The sequence below is a fragment of the Dicentrarchus labrax genome, unplaced genomic scaffold, assembly GCF_905237075.1.
Source record: "Dicentrarchus labrax unplaced genomic scaffold, dlabrax2021, whole genome shotgun sequence".
In the NCBI taxonomy this organism is placed as follows: Eukaryota; Metazoa; Chordata; class Actinopteri; family Moronidae; genus Dicentrarchus; species Dicentrarchus labrax.
Genome location: NW_026136706.1, coordinates 19203909 through 19224783, shown reverse-complemented (window position 1 = coordinate 19224783; position 20875 = coordinate 19203909). Strand labels below are relative to the sequence as shown.

Below are 20875 nucleotides of genomic sequence, written 5' to 3'. Positions count from 1 at the left end.
CACAAACCTGGAAGTTAATGCATTACTGCGAATGTTACACGTTTGATTACAGTTTGTATGTGTTTTTTACTGGATATATTCCAAAAGCTTCCACATCAACACTGAAAAAAAATGGGGGAAGATATTTATGGAAACTCTATCACTCTTTATGTCATTCTTGATTAAATCTTTTTTTTTTTATAGATTTCTGTTCTTTCTGTAGGAACAAAAATGCCAATACTAAATAAATCTTACCTTTAAAGCATTCAGGCACACAAATATGTCAAAAAATGTGCAAGGTGAGTGTGTGTGTGTTTGTGTGTGTGTGTGTGTGTGTGTGTGTGTGTGTGTGTGTGTGTGTGTGTGTGTGTGTGTGTGTGAGTGTGTGTGTGTGTGTGAGAGAGAGAGAGAGAGAGTTTTCACTGTTCATTGGCAAGATCTAAAGGGAAGGAAAGTCTGGCCTTGTGAGTTATAAATAGCAGTCTGCCTGTATGAATGGGTCTTTACACATTATCCGATACAACCGTCGTCACTCTAGGTCAATTTATTAATCCCTTAATAGACTGAAGGCAGACGAGTACATATGAGGAGGGCATGCTGATGGTACCTTACCTGCTTATGATGCCAGTACCTAGGGAAGCGGATATATTAGACACAAAAGTACCAATTTGTCAAAAGGCTTGGTTGTAAAAACCTTGTTAAAGTCAGTTTTTTTTTGTTTTTGTTATCTTTGACTTCCTGGAAAATCTGAGAAGATTGTGCTGTTATTGGGCCGATAAAACCCTGTCCAATTCATTTGGGCGAACTCAAGAATGCATGCTTACTCAGCTTCAGACAAGTTGAAACAATATTTTCTCCAGACAATGATAACACTGAAAAGTTCTTATTGACATTCATTGACTTATTATTACTCACTATGGAGGAGTGCTGTACTGAGCTGGTGAGCATCAAGTCACTTGAATGTAAAACAGCTGAAATACCACATTCTGTCATGAAAACCAATCACAGTCTACATGTTGAACACATGCTGTTAATGCAAAGGAAAAAAAACCCTGCATTCTCTCAGCTACCACAGTAATGCTACACAGAGGTGGAAAAGTACGACCACGGCTCACTGTAACCATCTGCTGATGCCTCTTAATATGATGTATTCACACCAAGCTGCAAAAGTTCTCTGATAAAAAATGGAGGCAAAATCTAAGCCTGCAGGATTTCAGTGTGATCCCCTCAAAGCTTAGCGATGTAAAGATGGGAGATAAGGGTGGAATTGGGGGATAAAAAGCCTTTTAAAAGGTTTTGTCATGACACAACACTAGGTGTCTTCTCTGAATATTAATGCTGGAGGTACAAGCTGATGATGTTACAGTAACTTGAGCCCAAAACCCCTCAATCAACAGCTCACATGAAGTACGTCTGTACTGACAGCAAAATGTGTAGTCAGTGCTCGTGTATATATGGATACTTAAATTTAGCATTATTCATCACTGGAGTAATGCTTCTTGCATCACTGAAACAGGGAATGTTTGCACTTACACACTAAGGATGTTATTACCGCCTCCAATAAATACTGCTAATATAATTGCTCATAATTGCTCTTAAAGCCTTGTTCAGAGGTACTTTACACAAAGCAATTATTGCATGATAATCCTCTCTTCAATGCTTGTTGTTTGTGCCTTACAACAGATGCAAGCCTGCACATATTCATAGAATTATTTAGCAGAAGCCGAAGTTTTATTGTACAACTATTTTACTGTGGGCTGCACATTATCAGCCCCCACTGTTTGGTGTTAATTATTTTCACTTCGCGGAAATTGGTTAACCACTAAAGTCTAACACTGATTAACACACAGTGGCTTACTCTGTGTGAAAACTCATGACACACGATTCTTTCCTGGAGTCAGAGGCATGAATAAAAGACCCAAAAAGTACATATTAGGTGGCTGTAATGTTGATTTATTTCTGTGTGAATGTATTCCACACAAACATTGTCTGTACAAGACTCCAATATTGTTACTTGTGTGGGTTTTCTCCTCTCCTCTGAACATTTTTTTCACTTCGCCTGGCTGTGTTTGCTTTTTTGGTGAATGATGGAGTACCAAAGTCTCTCCATCAGGAAGAAATTAAAGCAAACATCTGTGGAATAATGGACAGGGAAATGAATTCTCTCACTAGCAAGCTTGTTGTGTGGGTGCCACTGAACGTGATGAGCATGCATGTGCCAGACCAGTGGAGTGGAACTCGTTTGATGGGCATGTTCAACACATGGGCACGATGCCAATTTAGACAAGCATGCCCATGAAAAGAGTCTCTGCCTGAATGCTAAGTGTGTGAATGTAACCGTGTGTGTGTGTGTGAGGATTGGAATAAACAGTTTTCTTATATAAAATCTAAATTAATTACAATTTACTGTGTCTGTAGATGTTATTCTGCACATGTGAACCCACTATCACTGTGACTATCACTGATAAATGATATATCTCCTCTCCGTAATACAGTATCATTTTACCAATATATTAAGTCAAATCTGTTGCTGTTAAAAAACAGGTGCTGCAACTTTAAATACATCTGAATGAAAAAACTATTTATACCTATAAAAACCTAAACATACCAACACAAAAATGTCTACAATACAAAAACTAAAGGGCAAATGTATGCGTGGTGCAATGCTGCCATCTCCTGGACAGAATAATGAATGCACGTTTCTGAATGTTTACAGTGCAAGAGGTTCCCAAAATAATCTTGAACAACATTGAAATATTTTCATTGTGAGATATTGGATTAATGAAATATGATATGTTATTCTTACGGATGTATGGAAAATCTGAAATTCAGTCGTCTATGGGCTGCAATAAGTAAACCATTTAGGTTATTATTACAATTATTACAATTATTATCATATTATTATTATTATTATTATTATTATTATTATTCGCTTTCTAGTGGCTGTGTTAGGTAGTTTGTTTGGAAATCAGATTTGATAGTGAGGTGTGGGCAGTTGCGCAGTAGCTATGAGTTTTTACAATGCAGATATTTTGGCATCTTGGCATAAAAAAGCGTACCATCACATTGCATACCATTTACTCATTATTAAGCAATACAGGTAGAATTACAACAGTAGCCTTCTGGGAGCACCGCAGCCTTTTTAAAATATCTCAGCTTCTAAATAAACGTATTTTGTGCATTGCTCCTTTAAATCAGCGACCACCTGCTCTTCTGGCGTCAGCATCATCCGCAGGCGGCACGATGGCGATCGATACGGCAGTGAAATGTTCAAAGTGGGATATTTTAGGAAAAGCTCGACATGCACAGGATGAGAAACACGATCACTGAGCAGACAGGCTCGACGAGGGACATGAAAGCTGATATTAAATGTAACGGAAAGGTAGGACTGTTTCTGTCTGCTCAATGCTCAAAGATACGTTGCTTTATTGCTTTAATCCCTCACTCCCTGCTCAGGAAAAAATGTATTTTATCTTTGCTGCCTGTAATGTATGTATGTATTTTATCTTTGCATGGACTTGTTGTCCTCTAGCAGTGGTGCAGGCAGGTTGACAGAGAAGCCTGAGATTGACAGACAGGTGCGGGAGAGAAACAGACTCTTATGGAAACGGGAGAACACGCTGTACAGGCTCAGTGGTGGAGGCTGGGTGTAAGCGATGGATCATCAATACAGCGGGAAATAGGTTATGGTATCACAACATATCAGCCTGCATCCAGAGCGGGTATTTCTACATAAACATCTGGATACTGTTTCTCATCCAGTTTATCATGAAAAGGACCAAATGGAGAGAGAGGCCTATTTCAGTTGATCCTCATAAGATTCCTTTTTTTTTTAGATATTCTCCTGCTGTAATATTTCTCGTTTTTTTTACATTGTCAGTGTCTTATCAGCCATTTGAGCAGAGCAGCAGAGTAAAACCACCTGTTTTTTTTAACTAAGCAGCTAGGAGCCCCCTGCAGGGTAAGTCAGCTCACTGTCTACCTCACATAATCTGCACCTCATCATTTCTAAAGGTGGATGTGTTAAAGTTTAAAGCATTTTATTGCCTGTTAGTTTAGTTTCATTCTCATGTAGGCGACATGAACCATTCGCCTCCTCAAGCCTTTGTTCTCATTTTGTTTATTCTCTATCCAGCTGATTTATTTCCTACATTTGACTTAATAAATGCCTTTATTGATTTATTGATCATACCAAAAGATAATGTCATGAAACAAAAGCGCAGACATGAATTCTCTTGTGTTTATCAACCATCACTGTCTGACAGTGAAACATCTTTGCTCCGTTTCACAAAAACAATTCTCTGAGTTTAATTGCTAAGACCCAAGAAAGTCTTGGTGACACAGAAAACATTTAGTCATGACAGATTACAGGATGCTTGTTGCCTTGGAACTGGTGACCTTGTTGCCATGGCAACAACCAGCAACACTATGCAGTGGCCTAAAAGGGGTTTTGTGCAACAATGTAGCTACAATCAGATGATTTCCTTTTACCTGTTTGTTTAGTGTAGGTTAATGTGAACATCTGACAGTGACAAAGACTCACAGTCACTGAATCCATCACAGAATACATTTTGACATATCACAGCAGCAAAAACACAGATGTAAATAATACAATACACAATTGTACATGCTGGCTCAGTGTCAGCTACTGGACTAATCCATTGATCATGTTATCAGTAACATTTACTACTCTGACAAGTCACAAACACACAGGTTATGACCCTTAACTGGTCTTCTTATCTCCCAGTGCCAGTCCACCTGAGAGGACCACACCCGAGACCTGAAGGCCAGAATGACCTCAACAGATCGTTAACGTCTGCACTGTCCCACCAGCAGGAGCAGGAGGTGGAAACCATAGCAACAGACATGTCCTGTGTGTGTGTGAGGATGCCTCTCTGTTTTATCAAAGTTGCATCAGAGTCTGAGGCCCAAGAATGAGCTTCAGCAAAGTCAATGGAAGACAGACAACTGTGTCACGGGTGTGTACTATACTCGTGTTGTGTAAATGTGTGTATTTCTATTCACGTGTGAAACATTACACATGCTGTGTGTGTTGGCGGGTAGGAGGTGTGAATGTTTGTATATGCGCCCATGTGAATCTGTGCAGCCCAGCTGTTAATCATCAACCTCAGTCTCTGTCCTGTGTGACTATATCTCTCGATATGGTGTGTCTGTGGGTTGGTCCCATGGGTTATATAACTCTGTCAGCATCATGGGGACGTCATTCCTCCTCTCACTGTTTCAAATTTACAATTATCACTGAGTAATAGATCACGGAGCAGCTGAACTCTCTGATTATCTAATGAGACACACATGTTTACAGCAGCTTTTTAAGGGACAGACAGCACATAATGTATTGCACTGTTCACATTCATTAAAATCATGGATGGCACACCTTATCAGGTATAAAGTTTTGTGTATTTTGACTGTTAGTGTACTTATTTGTGTTCCACTAAATACTTTATAAAATGCTGAATGTGGATGTTTTTGTCTTTCCATCTTAGATATTGCCATGGAAGATCAACTGCTGGAAGACAACTTGATGTGTAGACCACAACAATAATCAAACATGTATCTTTTTATGGGCTGATATCCGCTGACAGTAGCTGCCATGGCTTTCTGTAACGAAAGCCTGCTGGAGGACTGTGCCTTCATGGAGGCGGACAAAGTGGAGGAAGCAGTGGAAAGTCTCCCGTCTGAAGCCGCGACTCCTGTCATATCGGTCACTCTGCGTGTGACCCTGGCAGCCATAATGATCTTCATGATTACTATTGGTTTCCTTGGCAATGCGATAGTGTGTCTGATAGTTTACCAGAAACCTGCAATGCGTTCCGCTATCAATCTCCTCCTCGCCACGTTGGCCTTTTCGGATATAATGCTCTCTCTGCTCTGCATGCCCTTCACTGCTGTCACTGTGGCCACTGCTGACTGGAGCTTTGGAAGCGGGTTCTGCCGAGCGTCCATCATGCTGTACTGGCTGTTTGTCCTGGAGGGTGTGTCCATACTCCTCATAATCAGTGTGGACCGTTTTCTCATCATTGTGCAGCGGCAGGACAAGTTGACCCCACACAGAGCTAAACTGTTGATTGCAGGTTCGTGGGTGCTGAGCCTGTGCGTGTCTCTACCATCTGTAGTTGGGTGGAGGACAGGTGCGGCAGGTATTGGGGGTGCCTGGGCGCCGCAGTGCGTGCTGGGATACAGTGACTCTCTGGCAGACCGCGGCTACACAGTGCTGTTGGCAGTAGCAGTATTCTTTGTGCCATTTGCTGTCATGCTGTACTCGTACATGTGCATCCTCAACACGGTGCGCCGCAACACCCTGCGCATCCACAACCACACCAGTGAGCATTCCTGCCTGCCAGCCCTCAACCAAGTCAGCAAAATGAGACTTACCGGGCTGCAGCGGCCCCCTCAGATCAAGGTGGACATGAGCTTCAAGACCAGAGCCTTCACCACCATCCTCATCCTCTTTGTCGGCTTCTCCGTGTGCTGGTTGCCGCACACGGTGGTCAGCTTGCTGGCCGTGTTCAGCCGGCAGTTCTACTACAGCTCGGTCTTCTACCCAGTCAGCATAGGTGCTCTGTGGCTCAGCTACCTGAAGACGGTCTTCAACCCTGTCATCTACTGCTGGAGGATCAGAAAGTTCAGGGAGGCCTGTCAGGAGTTCATTCCCAAGAGCTGCAGACTGTGTCCCAGAGTGCCGGGCAGGAGCCGCAGGAGAGTGAGGCCCAGCAACATCTATGTGTGCAGCGAGACCCAGTCAGCTGTGTAAAACATGGAAGACCAGTTTGCTATCAGCTGTTTTTAACTCTTACTTTTCCTCATAATAAGCTATAAGAGGCTACTAAAGTTAATCTTAAAAGAATATACTGGCTGTTGACAAAATAATTTCACCACAAGAATAAACTTTAAATCTCAACTTTTAAGCCAACATGGTTGAGAAGATTTGAACATTGACAGAATAGCTACCGAATGGACCTTGTGGTGAGATTATTTTGGCTGCTGCATCCAAGATCAACAAAGAACTTTCAGTCTCAAGATATACTGGTTGATTTGACTTCATGGACATTATGGTTTTTGAAACTAATTCAAACAACGTCATATCCTCTATTGTCCATTTTCTTCTCTGTTTCATCATTTGTCCCTGAAGTGTTTCATCTGTGTCACTGTTTCTTCAGACAGACTCAATCTTCAGTCTTTGAGTGGTAGTGGTGATAATACTTCTATTGTCAGTTATGTGATGAGTTTCACAAAAAATGCAAACACGGTATTAATGTTCATTGATGTTCTCAGAGGGAAGTCTGTAAAAACAGATTTTTAATGAGGACAATCTTACGTAAGTTGAAACTGTTATTTTAAACCCTGAGTGTGTTAACAAAGAGGTGTGTCAGTTATCGAGCTGTGAATGTTTACTTGATTGTATTATTGTGTCACGATAACCAAACCAGGTAAATAAATATAGTTTTTAAAGGAGGGTGCATTGACAAACTGAAGTGCTCCGATGAAAAACCCTTTCTAGCCAGCTGCTTTTACAATGTAAATAAACCACATCGGTACATAATGGAAATCGTTTCGGGTTGCTGGGATACCAAAGACATCTATTCACTGTGAGTGGATATACATATACATATATATGTATATACTTCACTAAAGACAACACCCACAGCAGTTTGTGTATTGAATCAGATTATGTAATCCCACAACAATTGTAACGCTAATGCTGAATGGACAAATGAAGTGGAAGAACTGTGTGTAGCATTTTAAATATGTGTGGCATTATGATATTGATAAATTATTACTGCATTCATTTTGAGATATTTGTATTAATGATATATAGCTGCAAGCCCATCATCAATAACACGTGCAGCCTCAGCCAGCCAAATAGAGGTTGTATTTCCCTACAGCACAAAACAGGAAGATGGTGCTGTTCTATCATTGCATATTAGGTTAGCTCCGTTTCCTACTTAATTATCTGACTTTATCTGAACCGCAGAACGAATCAGAGATGCTGGCTGTGATTTACAAGTCTGCAGCTATAGGTTGATGAACTCTAGTAACAGTAACATGGGGTGGATGGGAAATGTGGTCTTAGTTTTTGTTTATGTTGATTAACAGAGCTTGTTCAATTAATAGCTTTATGTGGCTATTTTCCCCAATCCCAATTGATAAAAAATGCCCATCTAAAATGTACTAAAGCCCTGATTGTTGGACCAACAGTCCCAAAGCCAAAGATTTAGGATTTACTATCACATAAGACAAAAACAGCAACAAATCTTTATTGCTGAGATGCATGAAAATTATAATGTTTGGAGTTATTGCTTGAAAAATGGCTGCTGATCAAATCATGCAATCATTTCAGCTCTAATAGTCATATAAACGTTTTAAAACACTGCAGCTAGAACTTACCACTCAATCTCACATGATCCGGGGGAAGATTTAAATCATTAAATTTAATAATTTGCTGTGTACTAAAATTTTTTCTAACTTCTGAACTCTTGAACCACAGGGAAAGAAACATGAAAAGCTGCTGTAATTTACAGTACATGTAAGTCACTTATTGTTGAATCTTTAATGTGTTAGGTCAGAAAGGAAGCCGTTTTCATCCACACATATGAACATTACATGTACACACTTCATTTAAAGGGAAACTACGAAGTAGAAGAAAACTACTGAGAATTACTTTCCTATTGCAGAGGCTAAAGTAAATGTTTTCTTCCACACGTAATGATGCATTTTAATAATAATTGAATTGCTGTCAAAAGGGCAAATTATTAGGGCAAAGTATTTTTACAATGTATGTTTATGTATATAAATATTTAAATTTTCTGTGTCACAAAGCTTAAACAAAGAGGCTGAAGAATCATGGCAAACACTATAAAACATGAACTTAGGTCCTATGCATCATGTGCCAACATGTGGGAACCAATGCATGGTCTCTCTGTTTTTAATTTAGATCTCATGGTTGCTTCTACATCACGTTACTGTCCTAACTTAATCACTCCATTTAGAAAGGGGTCTAACCATTCCATGTCATTTACAGTAACCACATAGGTACGTAAAGCGCACAAGAACAGCACAAGATGTTTGCTCCGATCTGGGCTGCAACATAAACTCTTCCGATGCTGCAATCAACAGGGTCAACCAGTTTAAGCTCAGGGACATGGTATTGTTTTAAAAACACTTGAACATGGATTTGGAAACTCAGAACGTGTGCCTGATGTCCCACAGCTGAGTTACATTGATTTACAGGTGTGAATACATGATTCTAGGACTGTAAACTCTAAATTAGCTGTTGATATTATTATTTAATAAACAATGTGTTTTCAGTTCTCTCCTATGAGAAGGATACAGATTCAGTGTTTGGCAGCCAGCTCGTGCAGAGAAGCTCATGCATGCTACCTGTAAGATAACGCCTCCATGTTTTGGGGCCAACTGAAAGTTTGGACTTCTGATTGAAGATGTTTTGCCATCCACCTGAAAGGCCTCTTATAAAGATTTTAATGGTGTAGAGGTGTTAAAGTGGTGATGAATAATACAGCTATTTATCTCCATGAGGTGGCAATGCCCACCAGTAGGACCAGTGGCTAAATCAGCACATGACTGTAAACTTCCTGTTTACAGTCACTAACGGGACATGATTGAGACATAGGATCGAGACACATGATTGATTGAAAAAAAAAGCAAACTTAGGGACCTCTATATTTTTTATAGTTGCTTGATTGTTGAGGAAATTTCTTAACTGCTGAAGCACGGCTCCAATTAAGACAGAACTATCACAAAAGTCTTTTTGTTTAAAAAACGGAAAACATCAACCTAGCATGATCTCACAGGATAATTATGCTTGGTTCTTATTTTCATATTTGTGTCCATCATTCTTGTCTGTAACAAATAACTGTACTCACCAGGAGCCGGCAAGAAACGTGACCTGGTTCTCTGTTAGCTTCAGTTTACCCGGCAGGGCCAGGTTTTAACCTGCAGATGGCATTTAATTTTTACTTTACGCTCACACGTTCTTCTAAAAATGTTTTAACATATATTAACATTTTAAATGTATTTTAGACAAAGTGGGTCAGCCTGCAAAATGTTATACTGTCCATAACACATTACCTATACTGAACTGTGCAATACATCAACTAGATTCGGTTGAATGAATAACATTCATGAAGTAAAACAAATAAGTAAATGTGCGGTTATTAACAATTTCTTAAACATTTATTTGCTAATTTTCTTTTGTTAAGGCATTTCCATAATAAAGATTATTTTTCAAACTGCTTTAAATTAAATGGGTTTGTGCAGCACTTTACAGGGATACAAGTGTGGCCTACCTGAATAAAAGTAAGCAGCTAAAAACCATTCCAGCATTAGTTGCAAGCTGCATAGAACGAGTCTATTCTTAAAAACAACATTTAACAAATAGGCTAATACAGCGGTTCCCAACCTGGGGGCCGGGACCCCCACTAGGGGTGATAGGGGGTTGCGAAACCTTTTGATTTTAAACTTAAAAAATATACACAAGTAGGCCTGTAACTCAGCTGTTCAGCCTATTAAATATGTATAATACGTAAATTAAAAGTTCCCTAAAACGATCAGAAAAACTCATCTCTGGAGGAAACAAGACTGCAGCACTTTAATCCTGATAAAAAACGACTAGATGGATATTTTACTATAGATATATAAAAAGAAACGAGCAGTCATCAATAGTGTTTCAGAGACATGACCCGGCATGCTGGGTTGTTATGACGCGGTGCACGTCGGGAATAGACGAGCATCCAATATGGCGACCTCCACGGGGCAGGATGGGAAAGCTGTGAATATCTCTAATGTGGATCTATTGCTGCACCCTGAGCTGTTGTCTCAAGAGTTCATGCGACTCATATTAAGTGAGGTGAGTTACTGTTTGGAGAGAAACGTCTAAAAGAGTCTTTTTAACGCGGAGAGATAAAGGAGGAAGGATGTGTAATGTTAGCATACCGGCTAATCATTAGCAGCGTTGACTGATGTTGAACATCTGGAGCTAACTGTTCTCTCTGTCTCAATCAGAAAAATGTCAGTACCAGAGACTGCCAGAGTCGGGACCGGCTCACGGAGCTCTACCTCCGGCATGTGATCCCGCTGCCGCAGAGGAGTTTACCCAACAGCCGCTGGGGGAGGAGGATGGAGAGGAGCCGGGGGAGGCAGACCCCGGCTGGGCACAGGTCAGACAGTAACTGCGGATCAGGCTTTGGGCCTTTTTCTGTCTGTTTGTGCTGAAAAATCAAGTGTTTGTACTTTAAACTCAGCAACACGGTGACATCTTGTGTGTGTGCAGAAGCTCTTCAAGACTGGAGCTGAAGAATTCAGAGTTTAATGGTGTTGGTCTCATGTCAGTGTTACAGTAAGTTAATAAATGAATGCACTGCCCAGAAAGCAGAGGTATAGCAGGAAGTATGATTGTACCTTGTTGGGGTAGTTTAGGCCTGGTGCCTCTGCGGGGTCATGTGTTTCAACTTGGTTGAACTTAGTCATGGTTAATTACTTTATTTTCATATGAGTCACAATGTGATATCCGCTAAATTAACCAATTCCGTGTATTTTATTATTGCTTGGTATTATGTGGAGCTGTTCCCATAGTTAGGATTATATAATTTTAGTGTGCAGTGCCATATTTCTAAAGTATTCAGCTCTCTCCTTATCCCGCTAATTTTCTCCGTAGTTTAGCTGCCAAACTTTAAACTGAATGAAGCTCTTTCTGAAGCAGCAGTGATGTTGGAAGCTTTGGACGTCATCAGTCATGGGGTGTTCATCTGACACGAGCTCCAACACAGTATACTGAAGATTCACAGGAGTGAAACGAGCTTTGGAGCTTCGTTATCGACCAGCTATCTAACGCTAACTAGAAGGTTTCAAGATGGACAATACTGTGTTTCTATTGATCCAGTGTGACCCCAGCACCCACACTATGTACCAGAAGCCCAACCTCTCATAGTCAAACATTACAATACGTCCAGCAAGTGAGAGCAGACTGGTGATCAGTGGTGGAGGAAGTATTCACATCGTTTACTTAATAAAATTAAATTCTAATACCAAACTGTAAAAATACACTGTTAAACTCTGTAAAGTAATCATTATTTTCATTATTATTATTATTTTCTCCAAGAATCAATTGATTGTTTTGATTTGTTAAAAATAAAAAAAAAACAGTGAAAGAAAGTGACACAATGATTGTTCTGTCCAACCAACAGACCTCAAAACTAAAGTAAGTAAACAAAAACAATTCACGATAATAAATTCTATTAGCACATAACTGTATAATTATTATTATCAAAGTAGTTGCCAGTTAAATTTAACAATTGACTAATCATTTGAACTCTATTTGTACAATCCTTTGAGTAGTTTAATTTATAATAATACAGAATCATATTTTCAGCTACAAGCTTTCGAAATATACGATATTCTGTCACATCATGTTGGTCAATAAGTCACACATCTACCTAAAGTTAAACCAGTGAATGTGATGTGTGTAGTCAGATAGCTGTAATAAAGAGGTGCTGCTGGAAAGGAAACGCCTTCAGCATCAGATACTAACTGTGTGGATGATGTCATTGCTCTTTATTCTGCCTCACAGGCATTGTTGCTATAATTAGAAAACAATTATTTCCGAGTGATCACATTAGTGATCACGACTGAAGGTGTTTGTGTGATTTGTGAGAGGTTGATGTGCCGTCACCAATTCAGTTGACACAATCAGAGCACAGCAGCAATGTTGACCTGCTCCAAGCAGATGGCACGAAACACAGTAGGCGGTGTGCCACACTAAAGTCTTGGTGCCAAGACTTTAGTGTGGCACACCGCCTACTGTGTCCCTCCTTCAACTGCAATGTGAGGCGAGTCACCAAAATACCAAACCGGTACAGGCGAGGGAATAGTCTCAGTGTGCCAACACAGAGTAGCGCTTCTCCTTGTGCACCTGCTCAACCAGAGCCCTCACTATCAACATGTGTTTAATGTGTTTGAGTGTAAACAACTGATTATTGTGTTCACTGTTGTTTCTTCATTTCCAGTTCCAGTAATGACCACAATAGGAAAAGGCCTCTGATTGTGTTTGATGGCAGTTCGTCTCACTCGGGTACACTAAAAGTAAAAAAACCAGAGGGAACCACCGTGTCAACAGGAGTCACTGACAGGTTAAAACCTCCCCCTGCTGCAAACCTGTCCAACCCCATCCGCAAGCTATCTGGAAACTCATCTTCCTCTTCTTCATCCGTTCAACACAGCTCTGACACAGCAAACCTTAAACGAGAGGCAAACAGCTCGGTAGGAACTTTGTATTCTGTCAACTCGGTTATGAATTACACATAAATGTGTGCGATTCAAGGGAGATGTGCACAGTTATGACTACAGTTCTGTGTTTCCATGTATTTAATTGTATCATAATTGGTGTGGAAATCATTTAAGGCAAATAATGAAAATATCAAGAGAAGCCTCAGTGTGTAGGATTTAGTGGCATCTAGCGGTGTGCAGATCTAACTTTTTCACTACACTAACACCTGCTGTTTCGTCTTCCATCTCTTCAGGATACAGTGAAGTCTCCAGAGGTGAAGAAAAAGATCCAGCATGTGACATGGCCCTGACCTCTGACCCCTGTTCACACAGACCTGGTGGGAACTCAAGCTCTGAAGGATAGACCACTCTCCTCCCACCAGATGTTGTTGTCCTCACTGCCTGTGCTCTACCCATCATAGTTATCCCACTAATTGCATCACAAAAGGGATGATACCTGTTTGTCGAGGCCACCTCACAGCTCTCGTTCAGGTGTTACAGCTGACAGGATGCGGAGGTCATCCTGCTTTTGAAGTCACAAGCTTCCTTGTCGCTCTCCACAACCTCAAGTGCCCTTACCATCAAAGATCAGCAACTTTACTCATGTCCCACACAGATGGAGATCTTCTAGAGGAAAAAACATCAACACAGCTTTAGCTCTGAAATACCATTTAAGGAAATGATGAGTTTTAGTAAAGAGGGCCTCTGGTGCTGGTTTGAAAGGTTTTGAAACAAACACTGAAGACTTTCATAGAGATTGTGACTTTCAGAATGATGGGCATATTTAAAAGGCATTAAGAACAAGTTATGAGGCAAATAACATTAAATATTTAAAAATAATAATACTTTGGTGTACCTTTTTTAAAAGAATAGAAACCATAGATCGTGTTGAACCTTGTTTAATTTCTGAACTGGTAGTGGATGTCATTTTTGTTCTCCATGAGCTCCATTTCACTGAGGTTTAGTCAATCCTCAGTGCTGTTTCACGAGTTTTTCAGGGTTTTTAAATATCAGTGTAATGTGATATTGTGCATATGTTGCACATAACATGAAGATGAAACGGTTTTCCTTTACAGCTGGATCATAATAGACTACTAAATGACCATTTTGACACAAAGGAAGCCGATATTTGAATATCACCCTTTAATAACTAAGGAAGGAATGTGGACTTTTTGAAGTATATTTATTTAGAATTGTTTAATTGACTTCCAGTTACTGTCTTTGAAATGGATGCAGAGTTAATCAAAAACACACAGGAACAAGATTCACAAAGTATTTTGAATCCATTGTCATGTTTGTACCAACAGTTTTTTAAAATAAATTGTCTTCATACAATGAATCACCTTTGTTGATTTAGTTACAGTAGAAAAGTCAGCAGCTTTTTGACCTTTTGTTTTATATGCCAGTATTATAACTTGATGAACTCTTAAACTAATATTTAGTATTATATTTAATAAAGGAAATCTAAATTCATCATAAAGTCTGCAGTAAGTATTAAATGTGTGTGCATTTTCTGCTTAAAACTTGCCAATAGAAACATTTTGACCCTCTGTTTTGTATGAATTCATAATATAATAATTATAAGATTCAAGACACAATTTTGATATATTTTATTGGAAGCAGAACTCATTCACAAAACCTCTGATTACAGCACCAAGCTAATCCATGCACAAAGCAGTAATTATTACACTTCAAAGGTGATAGTCTACATTACTATTGTAGATTTATTTAAAAATGCTTCATACAGTGTATATCTGCAAACATTTTGCTGTTTCATAATTCTCTTTACATTCATGCCAACATTTATATTTTATTAGTAATTACTTTTCTCAAAGAGTGAACATTTAACTTAAATTCAAAAAACACTGTTAGTAGTTTGTATTTGCATACAACAATGTACATTCATAGTAATGCTTGGTAGTGAAGATGCTGTGCTCTGATAGTACTGATTGTATCTCTGTCTTTCCTCTATCATAACGTTGAGTTAGATGTCCTTGCCGCACTCTGGGCACAGGATATCATCACGCTCAGTGAGGAAGCCACGGCCGACCAGGGACACGGAGCACTTCTTACAGTTGAAGCAGTCATTGTGCCACTGGCGCTCCTCAAAGGAAATATACTTGCTGCCTCCAAGGCCTGAAAGTGAAGAACAAGTCAAAGTCAAAACAACTGATAGAGATTTTATAAACAATCCTTTTTACTTTGCAGGGAGACTAATAAATTAATAAATTATCATTACCACTAATGGGGGTGGTGCAGGAGGCACACTTCTTGGCATAAAGGTTGCAGAAGCAGTTGAGACAATAGGCAAAGTCATCTCTAGAGGTAAACCTCTGACCAGACAGCTGCTGCTTGCAGCTAGTGCACAGGAAGCAGTCCTTGTGCCAGGGCTGGTCATGGTAGGTCACCCCGCCAGTGGTGATGGGCTGATAAGACGGAACAAGAATGATATATTGTCACACACAGGTGTAATCATCGTTCTTTGAGAGAAGATGGAGAATGATTGAGTGCTACTTTGAAAATCAGTTTCACTGGAGAGTTTGTACAGCAGGTACAGTTTCCTACCTTCTTGCAGTGCACACACTGCATGGCAAACTGCTTCTCGTAGCAGGGCACACAGAAGTTGTGGTTGTCCTTAGGGATGAAGCTCTTGGTGCCAATGGGCTGCTGGCATCTTTGACAGGTGAAACAGGTCTCGTGCCAACTGTTCCCCTTGTGCTCCATTTTCCTGGAGCCTTCAGAGACAAAAATAAAGGAAAGGAATGGATGGAGTTAGTAAAGGGATGCAAAGAGAACCAATAAAACGGGATTAGAAAAACAGAAAAAGAGTGTTGTAGAGTCAAGAAACAATAGGCTATACATTTAATTATCCATGTTGGTCTTGTTTGTGGGAATGATTTATATTTAGAGCAATTGGTCCACATTATGGAAAAAAACTTGAGCTTAATCGTTCTTCTACATAAATATTAGGAATTTTCTGAAACTTAAGGCCATATGGGTCCCTCAATATTGTTCCGAGGAAGGGTCTTTGTAGTCACAACCCCCTATAACTGTATATTAACATGGTGCTATATGTTCTGACTGACTCCTGTGCACATCTACCCTAACATAATTACACTGGTTTATTGTGCCTTTAATATAATAGACACATTTGACAACATTTAGTTTTAAGACAGCCATGTGTAGACCATTTACATTTGCTATCTGATATTGGCAACACCTAAGAATGTTGCTCTTTTTGTTGCTGTATTCTTACCTGGCATGATGGTTTTCTTGCACTCATGGCACTTGGAGGAATACTCATTTGAGTAGCACTCAGTGCAGAGGAGTTGTTCATCCTTGGTGGAGAAGGGCTTGTCCACCAGCGAGCGCTTGCACTGGAAGCACTTGAAACAGTCCTCGTGCCAGTGACGGTCCTTGTAGGACAGATCCTACAAGAACAGCAGATGGACGGTTAGAGCTGATGACACTTATAGTTCAAGACAGAAACCCACAGGAAGAGGACGTTAGGGCTCATGTGTACAATGTGTTTTTGTGACATCTCTTACCCTGGTGTTGCAGCCAATGGGCTTCTTGCACTCCTCACAGGTGTTGGAGTACAGGCTCTCGTAACATTTCACACAGTAGGGATTCTCCTCTCTCAGAACATACTTCTTCCCAAACAGGGACTCCTTGCAGTAGTGGCAGTCGTAGCGCTCGGTCATTTTGACCCAGGGTCACTCACCTGAGAGAGAGGGAAAGACAAAGAGACGCAGAAAGTGAGAGCAGAGAAAGTATTCTGTCAGAACATTGTGACTTTCTGCAAACAGAGGTTGGAAGCTGAGTTAGACTACCACATCTGATTAATTTCCCCTGGAAGATTTTTCGACATCTTATCACCTAAATAACATTAAGTTTGGTAGACAGTTTTGTCTTTTTGCTGCACAGTTTAAATACATGTTTGCTGTCACAGTCAGCAGAGAGCAGTTTATTAGAAATCATACATTCCAACCAATGAATCTAATCTAGGAGACATTCACTATCAAGATCCTTCACATTACAGGGTTTTTCCATGCTGCATTTTTCCACTTTCATCTCTCTCTACCATCTCTCAGCAGTCCTTAATTTGGTTCTCGGTGTCAGAAGTAGAAGGTGACAGATGAGGAGGATATAAATAACTCCTATCAGTCCTGCTTAGAGACAGTCAACTTTTGCCCCGTTGCATACCAACGCTCACCATGCCACTATACACTGACCCATCCGTCACCTCACATCCAGCTGTCAGCACCAGATCACAGTATCCCTTGTCATCTTGCATGTGTGTACGTGAGTGAGAGTGTGTGTGTGTCAGTGTATAAGTGGGTTTGAATGGCACTCGTAATAATGGCTACTCACAATCTGCAGCTGTTTGTGGCCCGCCTGTTAAGCCCTCTGGCTATCCCACCTGTACTTAAATACTCTTACTCTCTGTTGACCAAGGATAGTGTAGGCTATATATTTGAGTATACAGTATGTGTGTCTTTGTGAGTGGTATTTAAGATATGAGAAAAAAAAAGGTAACGTAAAATGCAGTTGTCCAGTGTCCCAGTGCATACAGGGTCACTCACACACATGCTTTACTACGGTATTCATGTGTCTATATGTCCATTGATTCTGCAGCAAAACCCATAGGAGGAGCTTAGAAAAAAAAGCTAGAAAACTCAAACTCAAAACTCAAACTCAAACTTAATTCCTCATTTTATATTCCCTCCTCATCCACTGTTACATTTTTTGCAGCTTTTCTTAATTTCTTGCAATTTAGTTTTTAATTGAGCCGCTCTCCTCCTCTGTTGTTATTCCTTTGATCCTGCTGCTTTATTGTGCTTGGACTGTCAGATGCTTCTTCCCCTTTATCTATTTGTGATCACCGTCTATTCCCACCTCAGTGGTCCAACATGAGATCTGTGAGTGATTTGTGATGTTCCCAACATTCAAGAGGGTTTGTATCTTTTATCTGGCTGAGACGTTTAATCTGCCTGTCCTTTCTGCTCCGAGTTATTCTCAACCCCTCCCACATTCCCTCATTGTCTGTTGCTCCCACCATGACTCACCTAGCTTATATAAGGATTTATCTGACTCCTAAAAATAAAAAAAGGACAATCTGAACTGCCACAAATAAAACCTTCAGCTATTCAGACATGTCATTCAGCTGTTTCCCAGCTTCTGGGGTCTCTTTGATGCTGCCCATCTGGGAGTCTCTCAGTGCAAATCGCTTGATGCCAAACTGATCTACCGCCAGTTGGAGGGCAAGTGTTTGCAGCCTGGTCTATCCCCAGAAAGTTCCAGTGCTTAAAGGCACTATTTGCAGCCAGACGATCAACTATATGTACATTTAGATATAAATGTGGTTGTTTTGTTTAAAAATACAGTTATTTTCTAGTTCTTTAAGGAATTCTTGATAGCAATTCTATCATCATGAATTGAAATGCCTTATATGGCCCAAGAAATCTTACTGTACAATCTACAACTCTTTATTCCTATACTTCCAGAAAGATGCATACCATACAACCATCTACAGGAATGAAATCATAAACAAGTACTTTCTCTGACAGTTAGACCTCTGAACAGCTTTCTCACATTCATTTTCTACACATGTCTGGAAGAATTCTTGGTCAGTTAAATACGTTTGAACCAAAGATGCTAATAATAGAAGAGTAAGTGGATAATGGAATAAAATGTTAAATCAAATTAAGCTGTAATTTGAGAATGTTCCTTTAAATGTTCCTATTAAACCTTGACTTACAGTTAATACTCAAAGTAAATACAATAAAATAGTTTGCAATTCAACCTGACTCCTTCCATCAAGCTGTACTGTATATGTACTATATTTTATACCATATTGCTCCACTAAGTAGAGATCTCCTCAAGAACCTTTCAACCTTTTGTTGTTTTGTGTTAGCAGGTACCTTTTCAGCACTTTCATCACCCCGAAATGTTGTGCATCAAATGCCGAAAAACCACAAAAAAAAGCAAAAGAACAGATCAGTTTGCCAAAACGGGAGTCACTATCGTGTAAGTGAGGAGCATACACCTTTATCAAGACAGTTTTGCTGAAGGGAAGGGAAAAGAGCTCTGGGTTGTCATTTTCTTGGACAAAAATAGATAGCCTGATAAAACTATTTAATAAAAGAGGAAGTCAGGCTGTCTCTGAGACAGACAGGAGGACAGAAAGTTGGGAGAGAGAGAGAGAGAGAGAGAGAGAGAGAGGAGGCGGTTAAATAGTGAGGGTACTGTGCAGGTGGAAAGAAGGAGAACATGAGCAGGCAGGTGGGGAGGAGGCAGGTAGGAGGATGCTGGAGCACAGTGAGCAGCTGTGTCCCGGAGAATGGAGGCATGGTGAATGAAGACCAGTGAAAGGACAAATGGGTGGAAAGATGGACGAGTGAATGGATGGATAGTGGAGCAGCTGAACAGAGTTGGGTCTTACCTTCCTATCTGAGGAGTGTGTGCCTGTGCGGAGTCTGGGGCAGACTGAGAGAGGAGGCTGCGGGTGAGCTGTAGTTACTCCTGATTGCATTACTCCACCCATCAGGGGCTAATTGAAAACGGGGGAGGGGCAACTGAATGGAGGGGGGCGCAGGGAATCTTTTTTGAGATGATCTATAAATACAGCGGCGCTTCACAGAGATAACCCCAAGGCCCCCTTTCACTTGCTCATTCAGTCACCAGTGAGACCGCGTGGCCTTTTAAGGTCACTCAGTTGTTCACTCTCTCACATACCCACCTGTGATTCACTCACTCATTTTAATTTTACTTCATCCTTCTAATATTTTCGTTTCTCCCCACGACAGCCTTATCATATGACTAGTATATCATCCCTCCCTATCCCGTTTTCTGGAAGACAGCAAGCCATTCTTCTCAATTACTGTCTTCTTTACTTCATGGATATCTGTGGGTATCATTATCATAATATTGACACACACACACACACACACATATATGCATGCTGTTACATAATGCCACAATATTTTCTCTCCTATGGCCTTTGATGCCAAGGGTCAAATGTCAAAGATGGTTGTCCTGTGAGATTTGTCCCTAAATACGTCCCATCTGTCTCTACCTCTATATTTTTCCTCACAGGGGAATACACATTCAATCCCAAACCTCCCAATGTGTTGGGTACAGTATCCAGGCCTGGTAATGACAGACACCCACACAGTTTCTAAGAAAACTTTAGCACTATTTTTTGCAACCCCACACTCTCTTGTTCACGCTGCTACACCACCCTCCATCAGCCCCATACTCTTTCAAATTCTCTCTCTCTCTCTCTCTCTCTCTCTCTCTCTCTCTCTCTCTCTCTCTCTCTCTGTCTGCTGCAGGTTTTCCTAACCTGGTGGTCCCTGGACACTCTCCAGTGAGAAAATGCGTCACTGGATTCAAGTGCTCTATTTGTAGACTGCCATAAAGAGATTGGTGTGCCACAAAGTGTTGTGTTTGTACACACATACACACAGTATGTGTATGCATATATTTGTGTTTGTATGTGTGTGTATTATGGCTAAAAAGAGCACTTTTTCAGCACTGCTACCGGTCAGTCTACCACTTTGTAACAGACTGAAATATCTCGACTTTTAGAGGG

At 40.4% G+C, this 20875-nt stretch overlaps 3 protein-coding genes across 6 annotated transcripts; 2 read left to right on the top strand and 1 right to left on the bottom strand.

Moving 5' to 3' along the window:
* The first annotated feature begins 3006 nt into the window (after window positions 1-3006).
* gpr45 (G protein-coupled receptor 45) lies at window positions 3007-7786 on the top strand. Of its 4 annotated transcripts, none has more exons than XM_051404872.1 (4): window positions 3007-3361; window positions 3923-3940; window positions 4727-4958; window positions 5484-7786. In XM_051404872.1, the coding sequence occupies exon 4, from the start codon at window positions 5591-5593 to the stop codon at window positions 6749-6751; it is 1161 nt and encodes a 386-aa protein (XP_051260832.1). In that variant the 5' UTR covers window positions 3007-3361; window positions 3923-3940; window positions 4727-4958; window positions 5484-5590; the 3' UTR covers window positions 6752-7786. The 4 variants fall into 4 exon arrangements, with proteins under 4 accessions (XP_051260832.1, XP_051260836.1, XP_051260834.1 ...); XM_051404876.1 differs by having other exon boundaries at window positions 3920-3940; XM_051404874.1 differs by having other exon boundaries at window positions 3860-3940.
* Window positions 7787-10734: 2948 nt separating this feature from the next.
* Window positions 10735-14617, top strand: cunh2orf49 (chromosome unknown C2orf49 homolog). Its single transcript, XM_051404878.1, has 4 exons — window positions 10735-10864; window positions 11020-11174; window positions 13020-13272; window positions 13533-14617. Exons 1-4 carry the CDS (start codon window positions 10754-10756, stop codon window positions 13587-13589), a joined length of 576 nt encoding a protein of 191 aa, XP_051260838.1. The 5' UTR covers window positions 10735-10753; the 3' UTR covers window positions 13590-14617.
* A 256-nt stretch (window positions 14618-14873) lies between these two features.
* On the bottom strand, window positions 14874-19767 carry LOC127366121 (four and a half LIM domains protein 2). Its single transcript, XM_051404877.1, has 6 exons — window positions 19724-19767; window positions 16827-17002; window positions 16535-16709; window positions 15844-16013; window positions 15518-15704; window positions 14874-15414 (listed from the first exon to the last, which is right to left on the bottom strand). The coding sequence occupies exons 2-6, from the start codon at window positions 16980-16982 to the stop codon at window positions 15263-15265; spliced, it is 840 nt and encodes a 279-aa protein (XP_051260837.1). The 5' UTR covers window positions 16983-17002; window positions 19724-19767; the 3' UTR covers window positions 14874-15262.
* Between the last annotated feature and the right edge of the window lie 1108 nt (window positions 19768-20875).